Source organism: Eschrichtius robustus, chromosome 7 (assembly GCF_028021215.1).
Source record: "Eschrichtius robustus isolate mEscRob2 chromosome 7, mEscRob2.pri, whole genome shotgun sequence".
NCBI classification, from domain to species: domain Eukaryota; kingdom Metazoa; phylum Chordata; class Mammalia; order Artiodactyla; family Eschrichtiidae; genus Eschrichtius; species Eschrichtius robustus.
The window spans coordinates 105,695,574-105,718,271 of record NC_090830.1 but is presented as its reverse complement, the minus strand read 5'-3'; the positions used below and the strand labels follow the sequence as shown (position 1 = coordinate 105,718,271).

General features: G+C 38.5%; 1 protein-coding gene across 2 annotated transcripts in view; it reads left to right on the top strand.

Moving 5' to 3' along the window:
- Positions 1 to 1,278: 1,278 nt before the first annotated feature.
- The window catches only part of LOC137767734 (protein FRA10AC1), a 40,407-nt gene continuing 18,987 nt past the window's right edge, over positions 1,279 to 22,698 (top strand). The window contains exons 1-8 of one of the 2 annotated variants that reach the window (XM_068548982.1): positions 1,279 to 1,490; positions 1,593 to 1,662; positions 3,231 to 3,307; positions 4,647 to 4,742; positions 4,855 to 4,900; positions 8,416 to 8,492; positions 9,544 to 9,627; positions 10,221 to 10,305. In XM_068548982.1, coding sequence (XP_068405083.1) covers positions 3,231 to 3,307; positions 4,647 to 4,742; positions 4,855 to 4,900; positions 8,416 to 8,492; positions 9,544 to 9,627; positions 10,221 to 10,305 — 465 coding nt within the window. In that variant the 5' untranslated portion in view covers positions 1,279 to 1,490; positions 1,593 to 1,662. Of the gene's footprint in view, positions 1,491 to 1,592; positions 1,663 to 3,230; positions 3,308 to 3,706; positions 3,793 to 4,646; positions 4,743 to 4,854; positions 4,901 to 8,415; positions 8,493 to 9,543; positions 9,628 to 10,220; positions 10,306 to 22,698 lie in introns of those variants that run through there. The other variant, XM_068548983.1, reaches the window with a different exon arrangement.

The following is a 22,698-nucleotide window of genomic DNA, read 5'->3' as shown; positions in this document are numbered from 1 at the left end:
TAATTGTGGCTCACGGGCCCAGTTACTCCGTGGCATTTGGGATCTTCCCAGACCAGGGCTCAAACCCGTGTCCCCTGCATTGGCAGGCAGATTCTCAACCACTGCACCACCAGGGAAGCCCTAATAAATGTTTTTAACTGAAGGTTAATCTGATTGCATTTTGAAATAATTGAATTTACAATAATTTAACTTACAGATTTTTAAAGATCATATTTACTGCATTGGGTAAAGCAGGTTGTATCTGTAATTTACTGTCAGGGGTAGAAGGAGGGCTTGAACTGGTAGATATTGTTATCTACTGTTTGGTGCAAAAGATGTAAAATGAGTGTAAACGTGCTAAGGTTTTCACTAAAATGAGCCCGCTGTGAAAGTCAGTGGCGTGCCAGTTCAATTCAACAAATATTTAATTAGCGCTTGTGATTTCCAGGGAACCGTGTTGGGTACCGAGGAGGAAGCAAAGATGAATAGCATCAGCCGGAGGGAGACAAGACACGAACCCAGTAACTAGGCTGTAAAGCAGAATGGGGCATCATAATTTAGAAAAGGTAAAACACAGGGAGAACCTGGCAGAGCTTAAAATAATTTAACTTTTCCTGCCTGCATTTTTTTTCTTTTCTTTCCTTCTTTCTTTTTCTTTTCTCTCTCTCTCTTTTTTTTTTTTTTAGTAACTATTGTGGCTCTCTTTTCACCTGTGCCAAGTCACTTGGCTGCAGAGGATTCGCGACCCTGTGAAATCGCCCCTATTCCCTCTTCAGCCTCTTCTCGCATCTTCGATGAGCTCCTCTGCCACCAGCACTGCATTTGGAATGGCATCTACTGTGTGGGTGGTGAAGCGATGGAAAGCTATTTTTGTTCTAATTATGAGAACTGTTTTATTGGGGGGAGGGGGGCAGAGGGAGGAGAGGCAGATCGGAGACTGAGACGCTCAGCGACCTTGCTCCGAGGAGGCGTTTCTAAGGTTACTAGAAAGAGGACGGCAAGTGATATTCAGGCAGGGTTTTTTCTAAAACGAAGTAAATTTTCAGACGAGGGGCGTGGGCTTAGTATGAGCTGTGCCACACGAGATTAGATGTTGGGCTTCCCAGAGGGTAATGGAAGAAGGCCCAGGAAAACACCGAGCGCGGCGACTTCGGGAAAGCTGGGAACCTCCACCTTCCCTCCCGGCCCTGTTCTCCCTCGGCCTTTGTTTCCCGGGGCTGTTTTGGCTGTAACACAAAGTCGGCGCGCCCGGGAACGGTGTCATTTAAGTGAGACGCGCGGCCGAGCCGGACCGGAAGCAGCGCCCAGCTGGGACCCGTAGGGAGAGGCGGGGAGCGCGCGGCGGCGGCCGTTGTGGCTCTGGCAGTGGTGGCGACAGTGGCGAGGCTACGCAGCCGGGGCGACGGGTCTGGTGCCGCAGCGGCTCGTTCAGGCCGTGCGTCGTCGCTGCAGACGCGGGCAGAGGAGGGAACAACGACTCAGCGGGAGCACTTGGCAGAGGAGGGGAAGGGGTGTGTGAGAGGGCCATGAGTGTTTGGGGTCGGGGAGAAGGATCTCGAAACTTGTTCCTCATATGCTACTAGTTGATTTTTTTTTTTTTTTTTAAATGACAGATTCAGAAGACACCCCGCGTCTCCCTTCTCGAATTTCTGTTGGTTCTTGTCAGTTGATTCGTAGCCTGAAGTGAGTGAGAACTTTTTAATGCAACTACTGAGTTCAGATGGGTATGGGATGGATGAGAAACAAACGAGACAGGGGGAACAAGGGTAGGAGGTGGTGTCCCAGGGTGTAGGAACATCATGACGGTAATAGTAGTTAAAATTGGGAGGGTTTTACTGTACCAGATGTTGTTCTAAAACTCTTTATATGCGGTAACTCATTTAATGCCCAGTTCTGTGATACCGGTACTTTCATTAGCCTCCCTTTATGGAGGGGGAAACAGGCTCCTAGAGGTTAAGGAGCGTGCCCAGAGAAAGACCTGAAACGTCTTTAATGCAGAGCCAGGATTTGCGTTCTGGCAGGCTGACCCCAGAGCTTATCTCTAAGCTACCCACAATGGTTGTCCCCCATCAGGATGTGAAGAAAGTGAGGACATACGACAAGGAGTGAGAGGCTGGTATGGTTTGAACAGATGTGATAAAAACAGCGGAAGTAAGGAGTTGACATGGTAAAAAGGTGTGAGATCCAGGTGTGTCTTAGTGAGGGTAGAGTTGAAAGTGGCCTAAACCTTCGCCTCAGCCTTGGCTAGGGCCGGCCTCTCTTGAACTCTGTGGGGCAGGGAAGAGAGATATACACCCATACACGTAAGTTTGAAAATGGAATTATGAAGATCACAGACTCATAGGATTTAAAGATTGTTTGATGTAGCCACCTTATTTAGCAGATACAGTCAAGTAATCCATCCATCTGCCATTAATGTATATCCCAAATTCTAGGTAATGCTGAAACCAGGAGCTGCTTTCTAACACAACTGAGTGACAATTGAGATCTTTCAGTATTTCTAAGAATTTTGATTTAAAAGTGAATAGGAACAAGATAAAGGTATCTAGAACAAAGGACAAGGTGGTTTACCGTGAAGAAACTGTTTCAAAGAAAAAGGAAATCTTCACGTATGTTGAAAGAAGATAGGAAAATTTTTATCAATTGATCGTGTACTGTTCACAAATCCATTAAGTCTAATGGAATACAGTAATCAAAATGTTAGCATATTCCAGAGAGTCAGTTTGTAGTAGTTGAGATCATGGGCTTAAGAATCAAGCAGATCTGCTTAGCTACATATTTGCTCTGTATAATTGATTTACTTTGTCTTTGATTTCTTCATCTCTAAAATGAAGGTAATAGTTCCTAACTTGCAGAATTAGAAGCAGTGTTTGTAAAGAACCTAGCATAATGTCTGGAACAAAGTTGATAAATACCAGCAACCGTTATTACTCTGAATCAAATAAAAGTAAAGCATTGCTGAACCTTGTATGCAATGACATGTTAGCTTCTAGACCTGGTTTTAAATGGAAAGGTCAAAGAGTAATCTTCCTTGTTGGTAATTAAAGTGAAAAACATTGATTCATTTTCTGAAGGGTAAGTTTGTTACTTCAAAGTGATTGAAAGTTTTAGATGGCTAGATAACCCCTGATATGCCCACCACAATCCTTTAAAGCTGTTGTGGCTTTTAAAGATAACTTATTTTTGAACTATTCTGTTTCCTGAACTATGGGCAATTTAGGTTCTAAGTAACTGACTGTACTTCTTTACAGATGCATGGTCATGGAGGCTATGACTCTGATTTTAGTGATGATGAACACTGTGGAGAATCTAGCAAAAGGAAAAAAAAGTAAGTAATTTTTTATTGATCTGTGTTTCCGATCCTTTCTAAATTGAGATGAGGTATAAATAATATTTAAAGTTTTTGCATTGTGTTTACATGTGAAGACAGCGATGCTCTACTGAATGAATTTTTGTTTATTAAACTATAATGAATTGACTCAAAAATTTGAGAACAGTTATGTAAAAGATAAGTAATGTTTATGCTGTGAAGGGATTTATGGAAAGGGAAGCATAAGGAAAAAAAGGAAATCAGTTAAAGCTCTTGGATTTCTCTGTTGCATCTATTTTTCATTCAACTGTCAAGGACCCTACTTGCAACTGTCATAGCTAAGAAGGGGCTTGGTTGGTTGTCCCTTTGCTAGTACCTGACTTCAAAATGAGGTTACTGTGGAGAATGAGATTGTGATGCAGCACAATTCTTAGGATTTTGTGAATGAGCAGACTAAGTGGCCAGAGGAAGGAGTTCATGGAAGTCTTTATTGAATGGAAGAGGTAAGAACTCTTAGCAGATAAAGCCTGAGCCTTACAAGGAGGCCATATCGTGGTGGAGTGCCTGTGTTTAGGGAGGGGCATTGTTTTCAGCCTTCAGTGCTTAGAAACTTGATTTTATCCATTAACTTAGGAGTGGTTGACTGATTCATGTTAACCAAACTTAAAAAAGTTGGTTTATTATTTGACACTGAAAACAATATATAAGCATACTAGTTGGGACTGAACATTTTTGTTGGGTACTCAGTCTTCATGGATAACCAAAAGAATAGAAATAATTATATAATAAATTACATTTTTATGTAATGAAATGAAATTAAAATGCTTTACATTTTCAAGGTTTTTCATTCAAAAATATTACTTTGTAAGAATAGAATTTGAGCCAATCTAGTTGGATAGTCTTGTGTGCTCTAGGATTGTATCTATTTACGTAACTAGGGCTGATCACCTATAGTCTATATATCATCTATAATCAGCCCTTCTTTTTCCATGTTATCAGTTACTGAAAGCTTTGTTATCTCTACTTTACAAACAAGGAAGTTGTGGCACAAAAAGATTAAGTAATTTAAGATTAAGATAATTAATGACAGAGCCAAAATTTGAACCAAGGACCCCAGGTGGTGTGACACCAGAACCCATGCATTTGTTAGTCTCGTCTTCTCCATTTTATAGGTATTAAATAAAGTTAAGATATTAATTAAGCTATTAAAGGAGATGTAAAATATCTCATTAAAGATCAGTGAGTCTTTAAGAGTTGAATTCTTTAAAACATGTTCCAATTATGAAAATAATAAAGAAATAGGAAACACTCTGAGAAAAATGAGCTCTTCTAATAATTTTTCTTCTTAACAAACCAGGACAGTTGAAGATGATTTACTGCTCAAAAAGCCATTTCAGAAGGAAAAACATGGAAAGGTGGTCCATAAACAAGTTGCTGCAGAATTGCTGGATAGGTATGGTACTTCAATGTACATTACTTTTTTTTGGTTTGAGATGTTGGTGATTTGATTATATTAATTAAATATAGACATTTGAATTTGCTTGAAATAAAATTTTTCTTAACAGGGAAGAAGCAAGAAATAGAAGGTTTCATCTCATAGCTATGGATGCTGTATCCTTTTATATTTCTAGATTTTGTGACTAATACAATTTTTTAAATCTATTTTATTTCATAAAATCTTGTGAAGTCAGATAGACATAAATTTTATATTTAAAGATAAGTGTTTATTGATATGGAATTTTGCCATTTATACTTCTGAGTACAATTCTCTTTTACTAATATATAAGAAATATTTAGAGGCAAAAAATAATAAAAAACATATTACTAATCTTCTATAAATAGGTTTACAAAGTCCATGTACTTGCAGATATTTTTTCCAATCGATCTTTGTCAAGCTGTCAACATTTCTCATTTTTATACTATTATCTTCAGTCTCATTTTAACTCTTACTCTTTTCCTACCTGGTTCTTGGCTATTTAATGTCTTGGTAAAACTGTGTTTAATAATAGGTCTGTTTGATCATTAGAGAAATGCAAATCAAAACCACAATGAGGTATCGCCTCGCACTGGTCAGAATGGCCATCATCAAAAAATCTACAAACAATAAATGCTGGAGAGGGTGTGGAGAAAAGGGAACCCTCTTGCACTGTTGGTGGGAATGTAAATTAATACAGCCACCATGGAGGTTCCTTAAAAAACTAAAAATAGAATTACCATATGACCCAGCAATCCCACTCCTGGGCATATGCCCTGACAAAACCATAATTCAAAAAGAGTCATGTACCACAATGTTCATTGCAGCACTGTTTACAATAGCCAGGACATGGAAGCAACCTAAGTGTCCATTGACAGATGAATGGATAAAGAAGATGTGGCCCATATATACAATGGAATATTACTCGGCCATAAAAAGAAACGAAATTGAGTTATTTGTAGTGAGGTGGATGGACCTAGAGTCTGTCATACAGAGTGAAGTAAGTGAGAAAGAGAAAAACAAATACCGTATGCTAACACATATATGTGGAATCTAAAAAAAAAAAAAAATGGTTCTGATGAATGTAGGGGCAGGACAGGAATAAAGACACAGACTAGAGAATGGACTTGAGGACACAGGGTGGAGGAAGGGTAAGCTGGGACAAAGTGAGAGAGTGGCATGGACATATATACACTACCAAATGTAAAATAGATAGCTAGTGAGAAGCAGCTGCATAGCACAGGGAGACCAGCTCGGTGCTTTGTGACCACCTAGAGGGGTGGCATAGGGAGGGTGGGAGGGAGACGCAAGAGGGAGGGGATATGGGGATATATGTATACATAGAGCTTATTCACTTTGTTATACAGCAGAAACTAACAGAACATTTTAAAGCAATTATATTCCAGTAAAGATGTTAGAAAAAATAAAAATGAAAAAAAAATAATAGGTCTGTTTGTGGACTGTCTCAGGCCTGCTGTGGCTTCAGCTTTCAGGCATGAATTGGGGCTGTCTTTAAGTTATACCTTGTTTCTCTGTGATAGCCATCTCTCAGCTCAATTTTTTGGTAAGACTGTGGCTTATTACATAAGCCGCTACCACTGGCCATCCATATTACTGTTGGGAATATTGGAGAGTGAAAGTATTTCTGGGTATTTATTACTGTGGTCAGGATAGGGAGAAGGGGACGATGTCAATTAGATATACCCACTATCCTGTGGTCACCACTTTCACTTTATTGTTCCTGATCCTTTTCTTTAAGTTACAGAAGTTCTCTTGTCACCAATTTATTTATTCCTCTTATCTCCTAACCCAATAGCTTAGCTTTCCCATGGATCTCATCTGCTGCTGCTCCTTTAGCATTTCAACATCTACTCTTCCTCCTATTACACCACTCAGTTGGGGGTGTTAGGGCATCTAGTTACAGCCTGGTGAGGGTGAAAGTCTAGATCCCCTTTTCTTGCATGGCTGGAGGTGGGGCCATAGATTTTCTGGAGTGTTTGGCTGGAATAGAGTAGTTACTGCCTAAAAGTTATCTTTCCTGTTAGGCTGCCTCTCTCCTGATTATTTTGTTAGAGGGAACAGACTTTTGTTGGGACTTCTTTTGTCTCTGCTTGTAGGTATTTCCAGCTATCCAGCTTCTTCACCTCCAAGTCTGGCATTTATTAAGCAAAAAGAAAACCTGGGGAACTCAGCACCATGTCATACCATGGGTCCTGAGGTCCATAGCTGGTCTGCCTTCTTCTCTCTACCTTTCAGAGTCTTCTTATGTTTGTTTTATATATAATTTCCAAGGTTTTTAGTTCTCAGTGGGAGGAATAGGGAGGAGTGCAGTTGACCCTTGAAAAACACAGGGTTTGAACTGTGAGGGTCCACTTATACAAGGATTTTTATTTTACTGTATTACTTGTGTAAATATGGGTATTTATTTTACTGTAGTACTAACGATCTGCAGTTGGTTGAATCCACAGATGCAGAGGGCTGATTATACATTATGTGCAGGTTTTGGACAATGAGGAGGGTGGGTGTTCTGTCCACCCTGTTCAGGGATCAACTGTACATCTTTGCTCCATCTTCCAGGAAGCAAAGTCCCACCTACCACCTGTTTTTGTAAATAAAAGTTTTATTGGAACACAGCTGTGCTCATTCATTTAGGTGTTATCTGTGCCTACTTTCATGCTAAAGTGGCAGAGTTGAGTAGTTTTAACAGAGACCGTATGGCCTGCATATTTACTATTTACAGGAAAAGTTTGCTGACTTGAGCTCTTGAAAGATTTAAGTGACTTGCCAGTGTCACATGACCAGTTTGTGATAGACCAAGAGCTAGAACCCAGATCTCTGGGTATCTGGCTTTTCTCTTTTTTCTTTTCTGAAATGTTAATTGCTTTGTTGCTCGTTTCAGAATTATGTTTTGATTCGCTATTCTGTTAGAACACATTGTGATCAATTAAATAACTGTTTGTCTTTAATATAATAGGCTGTAGTCACAGACAATATTATGTCAGTTCTGTTATGTGTGTGTTCAGCTCTAGAGAGAGTACCATGGAGCTTTTTAAAACAAGTAAAATGCTCATGTGTCTTGTTGTGTTGCACTGAAAATAAACATGACTGTAGTTTCTTTGAATATTAAAAGAGAGTATAAAAAAATAACGTGATTTCTTATATTTACTTCTTTTTGAAAGCCTCATGTTAGGATTTAATTTAATAAAAGTTACATCTTCTATTTTGGAGGCTTTATTGTTACTGAAATAGCTAAATTATATTTTATAATGAAGAAAAATTCTACTCCTCACCTTTAACTTTAGAAACTATAATTTGTTTTTCATATTTTGATGATTAAAATGAGTGGTGGTGTGAGGCTGTATATAGGAAGCTGTCCTTCTCCCCAGAGAGTTATTGCTTGAAAATGTTCAAAACAATATAGAGTATTCATTAGAAAGTGAAAGCCCCTCTACTGTACCGTGTTCACTCTTAACAGTTTAATATTTATCCTTTTAGATCTTTTTTTAATTTATAAGCATGGATAGCATATATTTGTGTATTTTTAAAAAACGAAATAGACTCATACTATGCTTTTTTTTTCCCTACTCAGTAATATGTCATTGATACCCAACTACTCCTGAACAAGTAAAATCCTTAATTTTTTGCATTTCAGTATCAAAGGCATACAAAGTTTGTAAATGACTATATTTTATACTATGGTGGCAAAAAAGAGGACTTCAGGCGATTGGGGTAAGTGTCATAAAGTTTATTTTACATAATGGGAGGTAGGTATGGGTGTCTTTGAAGACTCACAGCTACTATATCTTCTGATTCTGTCATTTTCTCCTGCTTTCCATTCCAGTTTTGTTGTTATAAGGTGGAGAGGCCATTCGAAGCTTCTAGCTAAGCAACTCATCATGAACCCCATTTCTCTGGCAACAGGCCTCAGGCAGCCTGCTGATCCTGGCAATAACAGGATTATGTGAGGAATACTCACGTGCCTGATTATGCAGTGATTTTTTTTTTTTCCCCCACAAGGATCTTTGAAATAATGAACTTTTTAGACCTCAGGTTTGGGATTGCTTTTTAAAAGATAGGGCAAACAAGAGACCTCACTCTAATTATTTCCCACACATGAAATTCCTTCTTATATCTGAGGCTCTTCTGTCAGAGCCTCTTGGTTTTGTGTGGGTTTTTTTCTCTTTACTTAACGATTTTCTGAGTTGATAGTGCCCTGAAAAACTTTATACCAGCTCATCAGCCACAAACTTAGCTCTCCTCTGAATTTAGCCTGTATTTCTCAACAATCCCTTGTTCTGTCCCCAATCTGTTATCATGTTGAAAAATCATCTCCTTCAGTTCTCTTCCTTCCTTACTCAGTCTTCCTAGGAAGCTGTAGTAAAATGAGGTGTGGAAAAATTCTTTATATATTTTTAAAATTAGATCACAATAGGATGGTGTTACTTATTTTAGGTTCTGAAACTTATTTTCATTCATCTTCCTTATCCATTTAGTGTTTATTCAGATTTCTCATCCTAGTTTTGGTAATTTAGCACCCTTTGTATAATTGAACCAGCGCTAGAGATGGGTGGATGCCTTATCTGTTTGTTTCTGTAGCAGCACTGTTTATAACTGCCTTTTGAAAATACTGAAATACTTTTTATAAATATACATACATACATATAAAACTGTCTTTGTGTATCTTATTTTTACTCAGGTGCTCAAAAATTTCACACACTGTTTAACTTAAATTTGACTAATTTTGTTTTCATATTGAATTTGAAATTGTTTTATTTTTCAGGGAAAATGACAAGATAGACATGGATGTTATACGAGAAAATCACAGATTCCTATGGAATGAGGAGGATGAAATGGACATGAATTGGTAATTGTACACGTGTGAGACATAATGCATCAAATGCTATAGTCTTGTCTCTCCTGCTCCCTGAGTGTTTTCTTGTTTTGTCGCCTGTCCAAAGCATTTGGCCCCTGCATGGAACAGTTCTGAATTGAGAACATAAAACCGTGCCTCAGATTATTGAATCTGGTTTGATTCTTTTGGTAATTTTTAACAATTTTAACTGACTTCTCATTGCTTGACTTTGTCTTTAAAAAATAATTTATAAAATTTTTACAATATTATTTGTTGTCTTGTAGTATGCTTCTTTTTAAATTTTAAAAATATTTTGGGAAAACGTAAAACCTGAAAATGGTTTTAAAAATTCAAACATTACAGAGGGTAAAGAGTGAAGAGTCAGTCTCCTTCTCATCTTTGACTATTAGTCTTCCAGCTTCCCTCCCTAGAGACCCACTATTAATAGTTAATATTCAGATATTCTATGCACATGTAAGTAATAGACCTCTTTTAAAACATTAATGTTTATATCATATGCGTTATTTATTTGACATTGCCTCCAAGTAGCAAACAATGGTTGAATTTCTAAATGTGTAAGATTTATATTTTTTTAATGAATCTAGGGAGAAGAGACTTGCAAAGAAATACTATGATAAATTATTCAAGGAATACTGCGTAGCAGATCTCACCAGATACAAAGAAAATAAGGTATGCCTTCCAAATATTTATAGAAGAAGGTTCTTATTCACATACAGTATTACTTTTTGATATACTATTGTGCCCTGTATTATTCTTTTGAGATGCTAATTCAATTCTAAGTTGTCCTCCATCTATGAAGTATCAATTGGACCATTTAACCTTGATAGCTGTGGAATTTACAAAGGGCCCCGAAGTCAAGGGTGCCTCTTTGTGAGATGAGACATGAAAAGTCTAAAATGAAACACAGGTGGCTACTGAATCTTGTTTTATCCTGACTCTAATCCAGAGCCTCTAGTCGTTATGATTTGACCCTTTGAATGATGTCTTCTTTCACAAATGATGTTTGAAATTGATAGGCTTTTTTTTTTAAATGGATTACCATATAAAGAGGCAGATGCACATCTTCTGTTACGTAAATGTCTATTCTAGTAAAATTAGCTCTTATCAGTGCCAATTAGTAATGGCAAATTTCCCTTCCTGCTTTACATCTTACTTTAGTTAATTTTTTTTTAATTAATTTTATTTATTTTTGGCTGCATTGGGTCTTCGTTGCTGCATGCAGGCTTTCTCTAGTTGTGGCGAGTGGGGGCTACTCTTCGTTGCGGTGCACAGGCTTCTCATTGCGGTGGCTTCTCTTGTTGCCGAGCATGGGCTCTAGGCGCACGGGCTTCAGTAGTTGCAGCATGCAGGCTCAGTAGTTGCGGCACATGGGCCCTAGAGCACGTGGGCTTCAGTAGTTGCAGTGCGTGAGCTCAGTAGTTGCGGTGCGCAAGCTCTAGGGTGCGTGGGCTTCAGTAGTTGTGGCATGCGGGCTCAGTAGTTGTGGCGCACAGGCTCTAGAGCGTAGGCTCGGTAGTTGTGGCGCATGGGCTTAGTTGCTCCGCAGCATGTGGGATCTTCCTGGACTAGGGATCGAACCCATGTCCCCTGCATTGGCAGGCGGATTCTTAACCACTGCGCCACCAGGGAAGTCCTATTTTAGTTAATATTAAAGGGATTTAAAAAAAATAGAAGTAGAGTTGATTTACAATGTTGTGTTTCAGGTGTATAGCAAAGTGATTTGGTTATATATATTTTTTCCCTTTTTTCGATTCTTTTCCATCATAGGTTATTACAAGATATTAAATATAGTTCCCTGTGCTACCCAGTAAATCCTTGTTGTTTATATTATATATGGTATCGCGTATCTGTAATCTCATACTCATAATTTATCCCTTCCCCCATATTCCCCTTTGGTAACCATACATTTGTTTTCTGTGTCTGTGAGTCTGTTTCTGTTTTATAAATAAGTTCATTTGTACTATTTTTAGATATCCGCCTATAAGTGATATCGTATAATACTTGTCTTTCTCTGTCTGTTTTACTTAGTATGATCATTTCTAGGTCCATCTATGTTGCTGCAAATGGCATTATTTCATTCTTTTTTATGGCTAAGTAATATTCCGTTGTATATATATACCACATCTTCTTTATCCATTCATCTGTCGATGGACATTTAGGTTGCTTCCATGTCTTGGCTATTGTAAATAGTGCTGCTGTGAACGTTGGGGTGTGTGTATCTTTTTTGAATTAGAGTTGTCATCTTTTCCAGATACACGCCCAGGAGTGGCATTGCTGGATCATATAGTAACTTTATTTTTAGTTTTTTAAGGAACCTCCATACTCCATACTGTTTTTCCACAGTGACTGCACCAATTTACATTCCCAACAACAGTGTAGGAGGGTTCCCTTTTCTCCACACCTTCTCCAGCATTTATTATTTGTATACTTTTTGATGATAGCCATTCTGACTGGTGTGAGGTGATATCTCATTGTAGTTTTGATTTGCATTTCTCTAATAACTAGCAATGTTGAGCATCTTTTCATATGCCTGTTGGCCATCTGGATGTCTACTTTGGAGAAATGTCTATTTAGGTCTTCTGCCCATTTTTTGATTGAGTTTTTTGGGTTTTTTTATATTGAGCTGTGTGAGCTGTTTGTACATTTTGGAAATTAAGCCCTTGTTGGTCTCATAATTTGCAAATATTTTCTCCCATTCCATAGGTTGTCTTTTCATTTTGTTCATGGTTTCCTTTGCTATGCAAAAGCTTTTAAGTTTCATAGGTCCCATTTGTTTATTTTTGCTTTTATTTCTTTTGCCTTGTGAGACTGACCTAAGAAAATATTGCTACAATTTATGTCAGAGAACGTTTTGCCTATGTTCTCTTCAAGGAGTTTTATGGTGTCACGTCTTATATTAAAGTCTTTAAGCCATTTTTAGTTTATTTTTGTGTATGGTGTTAGAGTGTGTTCTAATTTCATTGATTCACATGTTGGCTGTCCAGCTTTCCCAATACCACTTGTTAAAGAGACTGACTGTCTTTTCTCCATTGTATATTCTCGCCTCCTTTGTCGAAGATTAATTGACCATAGTGTGTGGGTTTATCTCTGGGCTCTCTGTTCTGTTCCATTGATCTGTATGTCTGTTTTGTGCCAGAACCATGCTGTTTTGATTGCTGTGGCTTTATAGTATTTTCTGAAGTCTGGAAGGGTTATGCCTCCAGCTTTGTTCTTTTTCCTCAGGATTACTTCGGCAATTCTGGGTCTTTTGTGATTACATATAAATTTTAGGATTATTTATTCTAGTTCTGTGAAAAATGTCATGGGTTATTTGATAGGGATCACATTAATCTGTAGATTGCTTTGGGTAGTATGGCCATTTTAACTATATTAAGTCTTCCAGTGCAAGAGCATGGGCTATCCTCCGATTTCATTGAATCATCTTCTGTTTCCTTTATCAATGTTTTATAGTTCTCAGCATACAAGTCTTTCACCTCCTTGATTAGGTTTATTCCTAGATATTTTTCTTTTTTTTGGATGCGATTTTAAGTGGGAATTTATTTTACTTTCTCTTTCTGATATTTCATTGTTAGTATGAAGAAATACAGCAGATTTCTGTATATTAATGTTGTATTCTGCTACCTTGCTGAATTCATTTATCAGTTCTAGTAGTTTTTGTGCAGAGTCTTTAGGGTTTTCTGTATAGGGTATCATGTAATCTGCACAAAATGACAATTTTACCTTTTCCCTTCCAATTTGGATACCTTTTATTTTTTCTCATCTGACTGCTGTGGCTAGGAATTCCAATACTGTGTTGAGTAGAAGTGGTGAGAGTGGACATCCTTGTTTTGTTCCAGATTTTAGCAGGAAGGCTTTCAGCTTTTCACCATTTAGTATTATGTTGGCTAAGTGGGTTCCCTCTATACCCACTTTGATGAGAGATTTTAATCATGAATGGATATTGAATTGTATCAAATGCTTTTTCTACATCCATTGAGATGATCATGTGGTTTTTGTCTTTTGTTGATGTGATATATCAGATTGATTGATTTGCATATGTTGAACTATTCTTGTGACCCTGGAATGAACCCAACTTAATTATGGTGTATGACCTTTTTATGGATTGTTGGATTTGGTTTGCTAATATTTGTTGAGGATTTTTGCATCTATATTCATCAAAGATATTGTCCTGTAATTTTCTTTTTTGTTAGCGTCTTTGTCTGGTTTTGGTGTCAGGGTGATAGGTGGCTTCATAGGATGGCTTTGGGAGTGTTCCCGCCTCTTCAGTCTTTTGGGAGAGTTTGAGAAGGATCAGTATGAGTTCTTCTCGGTATGTTTGGTGCAATTCCCCAATGAAGCCATCCAGTCCTGGACTTTTGTTTGCAGGGAATTTTTTAAATTACAGATTCTATTTCACTTCTAGTGATAGATCTGTTCAAATCATCTGTTTCTTCTTGATTCAGTTTTTACAGGCTATTTCTAGAAACTTGTCCATTTCTTCTAAGTAGTCCATTTTGTTGGCATATAACTGTTCATAATATCTTCTTATGATTTGTTGTATTTCTATAGTGTCGGTTATTATTTCTCCCTTTCATTTCTTATTTTATTTATTTGGGTCCTCTCTCTTTTCTTCTTGGTGAGCCTGGCCAGAAGTTTGTTGATTTTGTTTATCTGTTCAAAAAACCAGCTCATGGTATTATTGATTTTTCTGTTGTTTTTTAATCTTTATTTTATTTATTTCTTCTCTGATCTTTATTATTTCCTTCCTTCTGATGACTTTAGGTTTTATTTGCTCTTCTTTTTCTAATTCTTTTAGGTGGTAGGTTAGGTTATTTATTTGTGAGTTTTCTTGTTTTTTGAGGAAGGCCTGTATCGCCGTGAACTTCCCTCTAAGGACTGCTTTTGCTGCATCCCGTAGATTTTGTATGGTTGTGTTTTCATTGTTGTTGTCTCAAGATATTTTTTATTTCCTCTTTGATTTCATTGTTGACCCACTGGTTTTTAGTAGCATGTTGTTTCATCTCCATGTAATAGTTTTTTTCCTCGTCTCTCTTTCTGTGGTTGATTTCTAGTTTCATGTAGTTGTGGTCAGAAAAGATGCTTGAAATAATTTCTGTCCTCTTAAATTTGTTGAGCCTTGTTTTGTGTCCTAGTATGTGGTCTATCCTAAAGAATGTTCCATGTGTGCTTGAAAAGTATGTGTTTTCTGCTTTATTTGGATGTAGTATCCTGTAGATTTCAATTAAGTCTAACTGTTCTATTGTGTCATTTGGGATCTCTGTTGCCTTATTGCTTTTCTGTCTGGAAGATCTGTCCATTGATGTGAGTGAGGTGTTAAAAGTCTCCTACTATTATTGTATTCCCATCAGTTTCTCCCTTTATGTCTGTTATTATTTGTTTTATGTATCTAGGTGCTCCTATATTGGGTGTGTATATGTTAACCAGTGTGATATCCTCTTCTTGTATTGATCCTTTTATCATTATATAGTGTCCTTCTTAGTCTTTCTTTATGGCCTTTGTTTTAAAGTCTGGTATGAGAATTGCTACCCTCGCTTTCTTGTCATTTCCATTTGCGTGAAATATCTTTTTCCATCTCCTCACTTTCAATCTATATGTGTCTTTAGCCCTAAAGTGGGTCTCCCGTAGGCAGCATATTATAGGTTCTTGTTTTATTATCCAATCTGCCACTCTGTGTCTTTTGATCAATGTTTTTAGTCCATTGACTCTTAAAGTAATTATTGATAAGTGTATTTATTGCCATTTTAAACCTTGTTTTCCTGTTGATTTTGTATTTCTTTGTTCCTTTCTTCTTTTTGTTTTTCCTTTTGTGCTTTGATGGTTTTCTTTTGTATTATGCTTGAATTCCTTTCATTTTGGTTTTTGTGAGTCTGTTGTATGTTTTTGATTTGTGGTTACCCTGGTTTTCAAGTATGTTAACCCATAACTCTATCTACTTGCTTTAGACTGGTGGTCATATCAGGTCAAACACTTTCTAAAAGATCTACATTTTCTTACTCCCTTCCTCCACATTTTGCAATTTTGATGCCCTGTTTCTCATCTTCATGTTTATCTTTTTGCTGTTCATTGTGATTATAATCGCTTTCACAGAATTTTTTGATTTTTTTTTAATCTATGTACTGCCTGATTTAAGTGGTCTTCAATCTTTTTATGTATTTACTTTTCCTATTGTGATTTTCCATTTCTTATAGATTCCTGCTTCTTTTCTATTTAGAGAACACCTTTTAGTATTTCTTTTAGAGTAGGTTTAGTGTTGCTGTATTCTTTTATTTTTTCTTTGAGAAATTCTTTCTCTCTCCTTCCATGCTTAATGATAATCTTGCTGGGTAGGGTATCATAGGTTGCAGGTTTTTCCCTTTCAGGACTTTAAAGGTATCTTGCCACTCCCTTCTGGCATGCAAAGTTTCTGTAGAGAAATCAACTGATACCCTTATGGCGGTTCCCTTGTAACTGACTCTTTGTTTTTATCTTGCTGCCTTTAGAATCCTCTCTAACTTTTGCCATTATCATTATGACGTCTTGGAGTAGGTCCGTTTGGGACCCTCTGTGCTTCCTGTATCTGGATATCTGTTTCCTTCTTTAGGTTTGGGAAGTTTTCAGCCATAATTTCTTCAAATAAATTTTTGATTCCCTTTCCTCTTTCTTCTTCTGGGATTCCTTTTATTGCATAGATTGGCGTGCTTTATATTATCCCATAATCTCATATGTTGCTTTCATTTTTTTTTTTTTTCATTTGTCATTCTGTCTGCTGTTCTGATTGGGTGATTTCCATTATTCTGTCTTCCAGATCACTTATTCATTCTTCTACCTTATTTAGTTTGCTATTTATTGCCTTTAGCTTGGTTTTCATCTTGGCAATTGGGTTGTCTAATTTTGATTGGCTCCTCTTTATAGTTTCTAGTTCCTTGTTATGGTGATCTGCATTTCTGTCAATAGTCTTTCTTAATTCCTTCAGCATTTTTATTACCTCCTTTTTGAGCTTGGGGCCTGGTAGGCTGGAGAAGTCTGTTTCATTGTTCTTTCAGGGGATTTCTCTTGTTCTGTTAATTGGCAATAGTTCCTTTGTTTTTTCATTTTACTTACATTTCTTTGACTCTATGAATTTAGGAGAAACAGTTATCTACTGTGGCTGTTTTTATGTCAGAGCAACCCTGTGTAGACTGTGGGAGTCCAGTATTCTTGGTGCAAGGGTTGTTTTTGGTAGGATTCTTGCCATATCTTTTCTCAGGGTGTGTTGGCCCTTGTCCCCTTGCTGGCAGTGTGTTTGGTGGTGTTGTGATCAGAGCCTGCATTGGATGTTGGGCAGAACCTCCTCTTTGCTCTGCGGTTGTCACAGCCCTGTCAGGGGCAGGGTCTGCTCCCCAGTTGTAAGAGTAGAAGCCCCCGGGTCAGGTTCTAAGCTGCAGTGTGAGGTAGGTGGGACTGGAGCACTCTCTCTGGGAAAGGAGCTGCTGTGTATTCTTCCCCAGTAGCTGTCCGCTGGGACGTGCAACTCTGATGCTGCCTGCCACCTGGTGCACGCGCCCACAAAGATCACTGTTGTTGGCACTGCCTTCGGTGTCTGGTTCCTCTGTGGGAGCACCGGTAATCGGCTTGGAGGTCCCTTAGGCACGTATGCATGCTCACAAAGCCACTGATGCGAAAACCTACTGAAGGTGTGCCCACTGTGGGAGCTCCGGTAATTGGCTCAGATTTCAGCCCTGCCTCCACGTGTGCGCATCCACAGAGTTTGCAAAACCCTCAGTGGCCGGAGCTATGTCCCATTGCAAGCATGCTGATAATGAGGCTGCTATGGCAGAAGCACTCTCTTTCCTGTGCACACCCCCGGTTTTGGCCCAGGCCACACTCCTGGCGCTTCAGGCTGTCTCCACGCAGCCAAACCAAGTCCTCTCCCCAGGTGTGTCCACTGAAGCCCAAGTTTCACCACCCAGTTGCTGTGCACTTCAGGCACGTGTCTCTGGCTAGGAAGTGCAGCTACATGGCGGGGATCATCTATACTGGTCTTTCTTTACCCTGTAGGGCTGCAGGCCAGCTCCTGTGCTCTTCTCTCGAGCCTCTGAAGCTCCCTATCTGTCCCAGCAGACCTCCCAGCTGGTGAAGGAGGTTCCCAGGGTGAGGGGACCTTTCCTTTTTCACAGCTCCCTACCAGGGGTGTAGGTCTCATCCCAATTCCTCTTCTTCTCCCTGTTCCCTTTGTCTTCCCCAGTTATGTGGGGATCTTTCTTGCATCTCTGGTTGTATAGGATCTTTAAGCTTTCAGTAGGTATTCTCTGAGAATTGTTCTATGAGTAGATGTATTTTTGTTGTATTTGTGGGAGGAGGTGAGCTCCATGTCTCTCTGCCATTTTGATCGCCTCCTCTAGGATGATTTTTATTCCTATCTCATTTTTCACATTTTTAGCTACTGATAGATAAATTGACCCAGAAACAAATGATCTCAGTTTGAAATGGGAGGGGAAGGGATGTTGCATAAATCTGTATGTTTTGGATAGTGTGCGTTTGTATTAAGAAAGACAACCTATTTAAAAAGCTTTTTTTAAAAAAAAAATTAATTAATTTATTTTTGGCTGCTTTGGGTCTTCGTTGCTGTGCACAGGCTTTCTCTAGTTGCGGTGAGCAGGAGCTGCTCTTTGTTGCGGTGTGCAGGCTTCTCCTTGCAGTGGCTCCTCTTGTTGCGGAGCACAGGCTCTAGGTGCGTGGGCTTCAGTAGTTGCAGCTCTCGGGCTCTAGAGCACAGGCTCACTAGTTGTGCATATGGGCTTAGTTGCTCCGTGGCATGTGGGATCTTCCCTGACCAGGCCTCAAACCCGTGTCCCTTGCATCAGCAGGCAGATTCTTAACCACTGCGCCACCAGGGAAGTCCCTAAAAAGCTATCTTAGATTTGTTTATCCTAAGGATTTCTTTTCATTTAAATAGTTAAATCTCAGAACCATAATTGGTTTAATAATTTTTCACTAGTGCCTTTAATATGTGGGTTGCTTCACAATATTCTTATAGATAGTAGTAGTGTGCATTTTTATAACCCTGTTTACAAACCCCAGCACTTGGTGTGTCCCCAAAACATCCTCAGTTTCTTGTAAACTAGCTCTCATCTCGCTAATAGTTATTGACCATATTGAATCCAAAAAGCACCACAGCAGTTGGAGTTACTTGAAGGTATTATACTGCAAGTTGAGGGTGAAGTATAAGTCTTTCAAGGAGCACATAACAAAACTTTTTCAACCCTGGTTCGTTTGTTGATTGTTTTCCAGTATTTATAGAGGACTGGGCTTGGTGCTATGGGTTAAAGCATGGTGTCTGCCCTCAAAAAAAAACTATAGTTGAGGGAAGAAAGTGGACATAAATAATAGTTAAATATTTATATTCCCCATTTATAAAAACACAGTATATTACTGGAACTCATACTTTATAGTGCATAGGGACTTCCCAAAAATAAATAATAATAAATCATTTAAATAAATAAAATAAAGTGCATAATCTTGAAACAAGTTGTGTTTTTCTACTAGAACATGATGAGTTAGTTAGATACCAGGGTAAGTGCAAGTAAGAAATCACATATGACTTGCAGGTTTTGAGTATAGATCCTAGAGAAATAGGAAATATGGAGAGAGGGACATCTTTTTCTTAAGGCTGTTTTTTAGAGCAGTTTTAAGTTCACGGCAAAATTGAGGGAAAGGTACAGAGATTTCCCATATCCTGCTCCACACATACCAGGGGGATCTTCTTGGCAAAGATAATGATTGTTTTTTTTGGCATACTATTTTGGAGAAAGAGTAATGCTGCTGACTTTCTTACTACTATGCATTTTCTCATAGTTTTACTTACACAAAGACAGTGTTTTATTCATTTTTAATTAACAAGCTCCTAGCCAAGTGCCTAATATATATAGTAGATACTTAGGGCATTTTTAGTGAATTCCAGCCTTTGTTTCACACCCCCATTTCCTTCTTTGTTGCTTTTTCCCTTTCATCATTGAGAATTTGGTTGGATCATTGTATCAGTTAGGGTAAGATTCAGATACAGGGACCAGCAAGCAGTCCCAAATAACAGTGGCTTAAATGAACTACAAGTTTGTTTTCCTTTCACATAAAAGTCCAAGTGGATGATCATGGAACTTTGTGTTGTCAGGAAGTCAGGATACTTCTCTCTTATTGCTTGCATGTGTGACCTCCTTGTTCTAGAGGGTAGAGTGAGAAGAAAAGGAGGCTAAGCACCACACCCTGAGTAATTCAAGTGTTTAATCCAACATATCAACAGGAATATTTGTCAGGAAAGAACAGAAAAACATATTGAGGCAAAACCTCTATGCAGTCTTTAACTAGTAGGACATATTGTAGTTGTTTGTTACATTTCTTGTCCATCATAAGATTATAACCTTCTTGGTGACAGACACTTATTTTAATAATCACTTTATACTCTCAGCAGAGTGCCAAGCCCAGTAAGTAGTTGCTTAATAATTGTTGAATAGATTAATGAATGAAAGAAAAAGTTTGGGAACTGTTGCTGTACACATTTGACTGTGCTTCAGTAGACATTCCAGCATCTGTTAGATGACAAACAATCCTCACATAAATGTATGGGCTTAAAAATAGAATTAAATACAGAGTTATTTCGAATTTTTTATTTCTTTTTTTCCTAGACTGGGGGATTTTATTTTATTTTCAGTTAGAATATTTTGAAATATTTTGAGCCCTCATTTGCATTTAAAATACAAAATTGCCTAATTCAAATAATAGATGATTAAAAAATAAAATAAAAATAAGCAAAGTTAACCAGGCATTGAACGCTTCATCTGAATTATCTTTCTTAATTACAACAACCTATGAGATTAGGATTTTACTCATAAAAAGGAAATAGACTGAGAAGTAACTTTCCCAACCTCACAGCTAGTTAATAAGAGCTTGCATTGGGTCAGCATGATTCTAGAGCTGAGCTTTTAACTGTATGGTAAATTGAATAGAAAACTAAACCATTTACTAAAATTATAGTAATTTAGCATATGAATGTGAGTCTTATAAGATAGTGGAGAAAACATTTTAACATTGTATCATTTTTAGCCAAAAAGCAAATACAGTTGACCCTTGAACAACATGGGTTTGAACTGTGTGGATTCTTTCACTAAATACGTACTATAGTACTACACAGTCTGCGGTTGGTTGAGTTTGCAGATGTGGAACCCTGGATTTGGAGGGCTAAGTGTAAATTTATGCTCAGATTTTCAGCTGCGTAGTGGTCAGTGCCCCTAAACGCCATGTTCAAGGGTCAACTATAAAGTTATGTTTAGGAATCAGGAGGGAAATTTAACAACTTTCCACTTTAGGGCTCCAGACTGGTACCACTGCTCTTTCCTGTTCATTACTATGCTGTTGTAGTGGGAAAAGAGCCATATACAAATGAATGGTTGTGGTTGTGTTCCATTAAAACTTTATTTATAGAAATAGGCAGCAGGCCTGTAGACCATTATCTGCTAACCCCTGGTGTACTATACACCAGATACTATTATAAGTACTTTATATGTATTATTCCATTTAAACGTCTTAACCCAAAGCAGGAGTACTCGTGTTACCTCTATATGAGGCAACTGAGCCATAAATAGATTAAATAACTTGTCCAGTATTATATAGCTGTCAAGTGATGGAGGTAAGACATAAACCCAAACAATCTGACTCCAAAGACTGTACTCTCATATTATAGTATACTACTTCTTTATTGTACTATAACTTCTTTTTTTTTCTGTCAGTGTTATAGAACAGTATATATTTTTTGTTAATTTACATACCTTGTCCCTGGCACCTATAACTTTTAATAAGAAGTCTAAAAGTAAAGAGGGGCTTCCCTGGTGGCGCAGTGGTTAAGAATTTGCCTGCCAATGCAGGGGACACGGGTTCGAGCCCTGGTCTGGGAAGATCCCACATGCCGCGGAGCAACTAAGCCCGTGAGCCACAACTACTGAGCCTGCGCGTCTGGAGCCTGTGCTCCGCAACAAGAGAGGCCGCGACAGAGAGAGGCCCGCGCACCGCGATGAAGAGTGGCCCCCGCTCGCCGCAACTGGAGAAAGCCCTCGCACAGAAACGAAGACCCAACACAGCCAAAAATAAATATAAATAAATTAATTAATTAAAGAAACGTTTAAAAAAAAATACTTTAAAAAAAAAATAAAAAAATAAATAAAAGTAAAGAGGATTGGACTTCCCTGGTGGCGCAGTGGTTAAGAATCCACCTGCCAATGCAGGGGACACAGGTTCAAGCCCTGGGCCAGGAAGATCCCACATACCACGGAACAACTAAGCCTGTGCGCCACAACTACTGAGCCCACACGCCACAACTACTGAAGCCCATGCACCTAGAGCCTATGCTCTGCAACAAGAGAAGCCACTGCAATGAGAAGCCTGTGCACCGCAATGAAGAGTAGGCCCTGCTCGCAGCAACTAGAGAAAGCCGGCACACAGCAATGAAGACCCAACACAGCCAAAAATGAATAAATAAACTTTTTTAAAAAGTAAAGAGGGTGGGGCTTCCCTGGTGGCGCAGTGGTAGAGAATCTGCCTGCCAATGCAGGGGACACGGGTTCGAGCCCTGGTCTGGGAGGATCCCACATGCCGCGGAGCAACTAGACCCGTGAGCCACAACTACTGAGCCTGTGCGTCTGGAGCCTGTGCTCTGCAACAAGAGAGGCCGCGACAGTGGGAGGCCTGCGCACCGCGACAGTGGGAGGCCTGCGCATCGCGATGAAGAGTGGCCCCCACTCGCCGCAACTAGAGAAAGCCCTCGCACAGAAACGAAGACCCAACACAGCCAAAAATAATAAATAAATAAAAATTAAAAAAAAAAAAAAAAAAGAAAGTAAAGAGGATTGTTCCTTAACAGAGAGGTTGGTTAATTGTTCAGATGTATTTTTAAGTACCTGGAATCCTATAAGGAGAGAAAAAACTATCATGATGGGAATTAGGTTTACTTTTTAGATTAGTAAGTGTCATTATGTTAATTGTTGGCTCCATGTTAAGATTTATCTACAATTTAAATTATTGTTTAAATTTACTCTGGCATAAATGTATTTTTTTTTT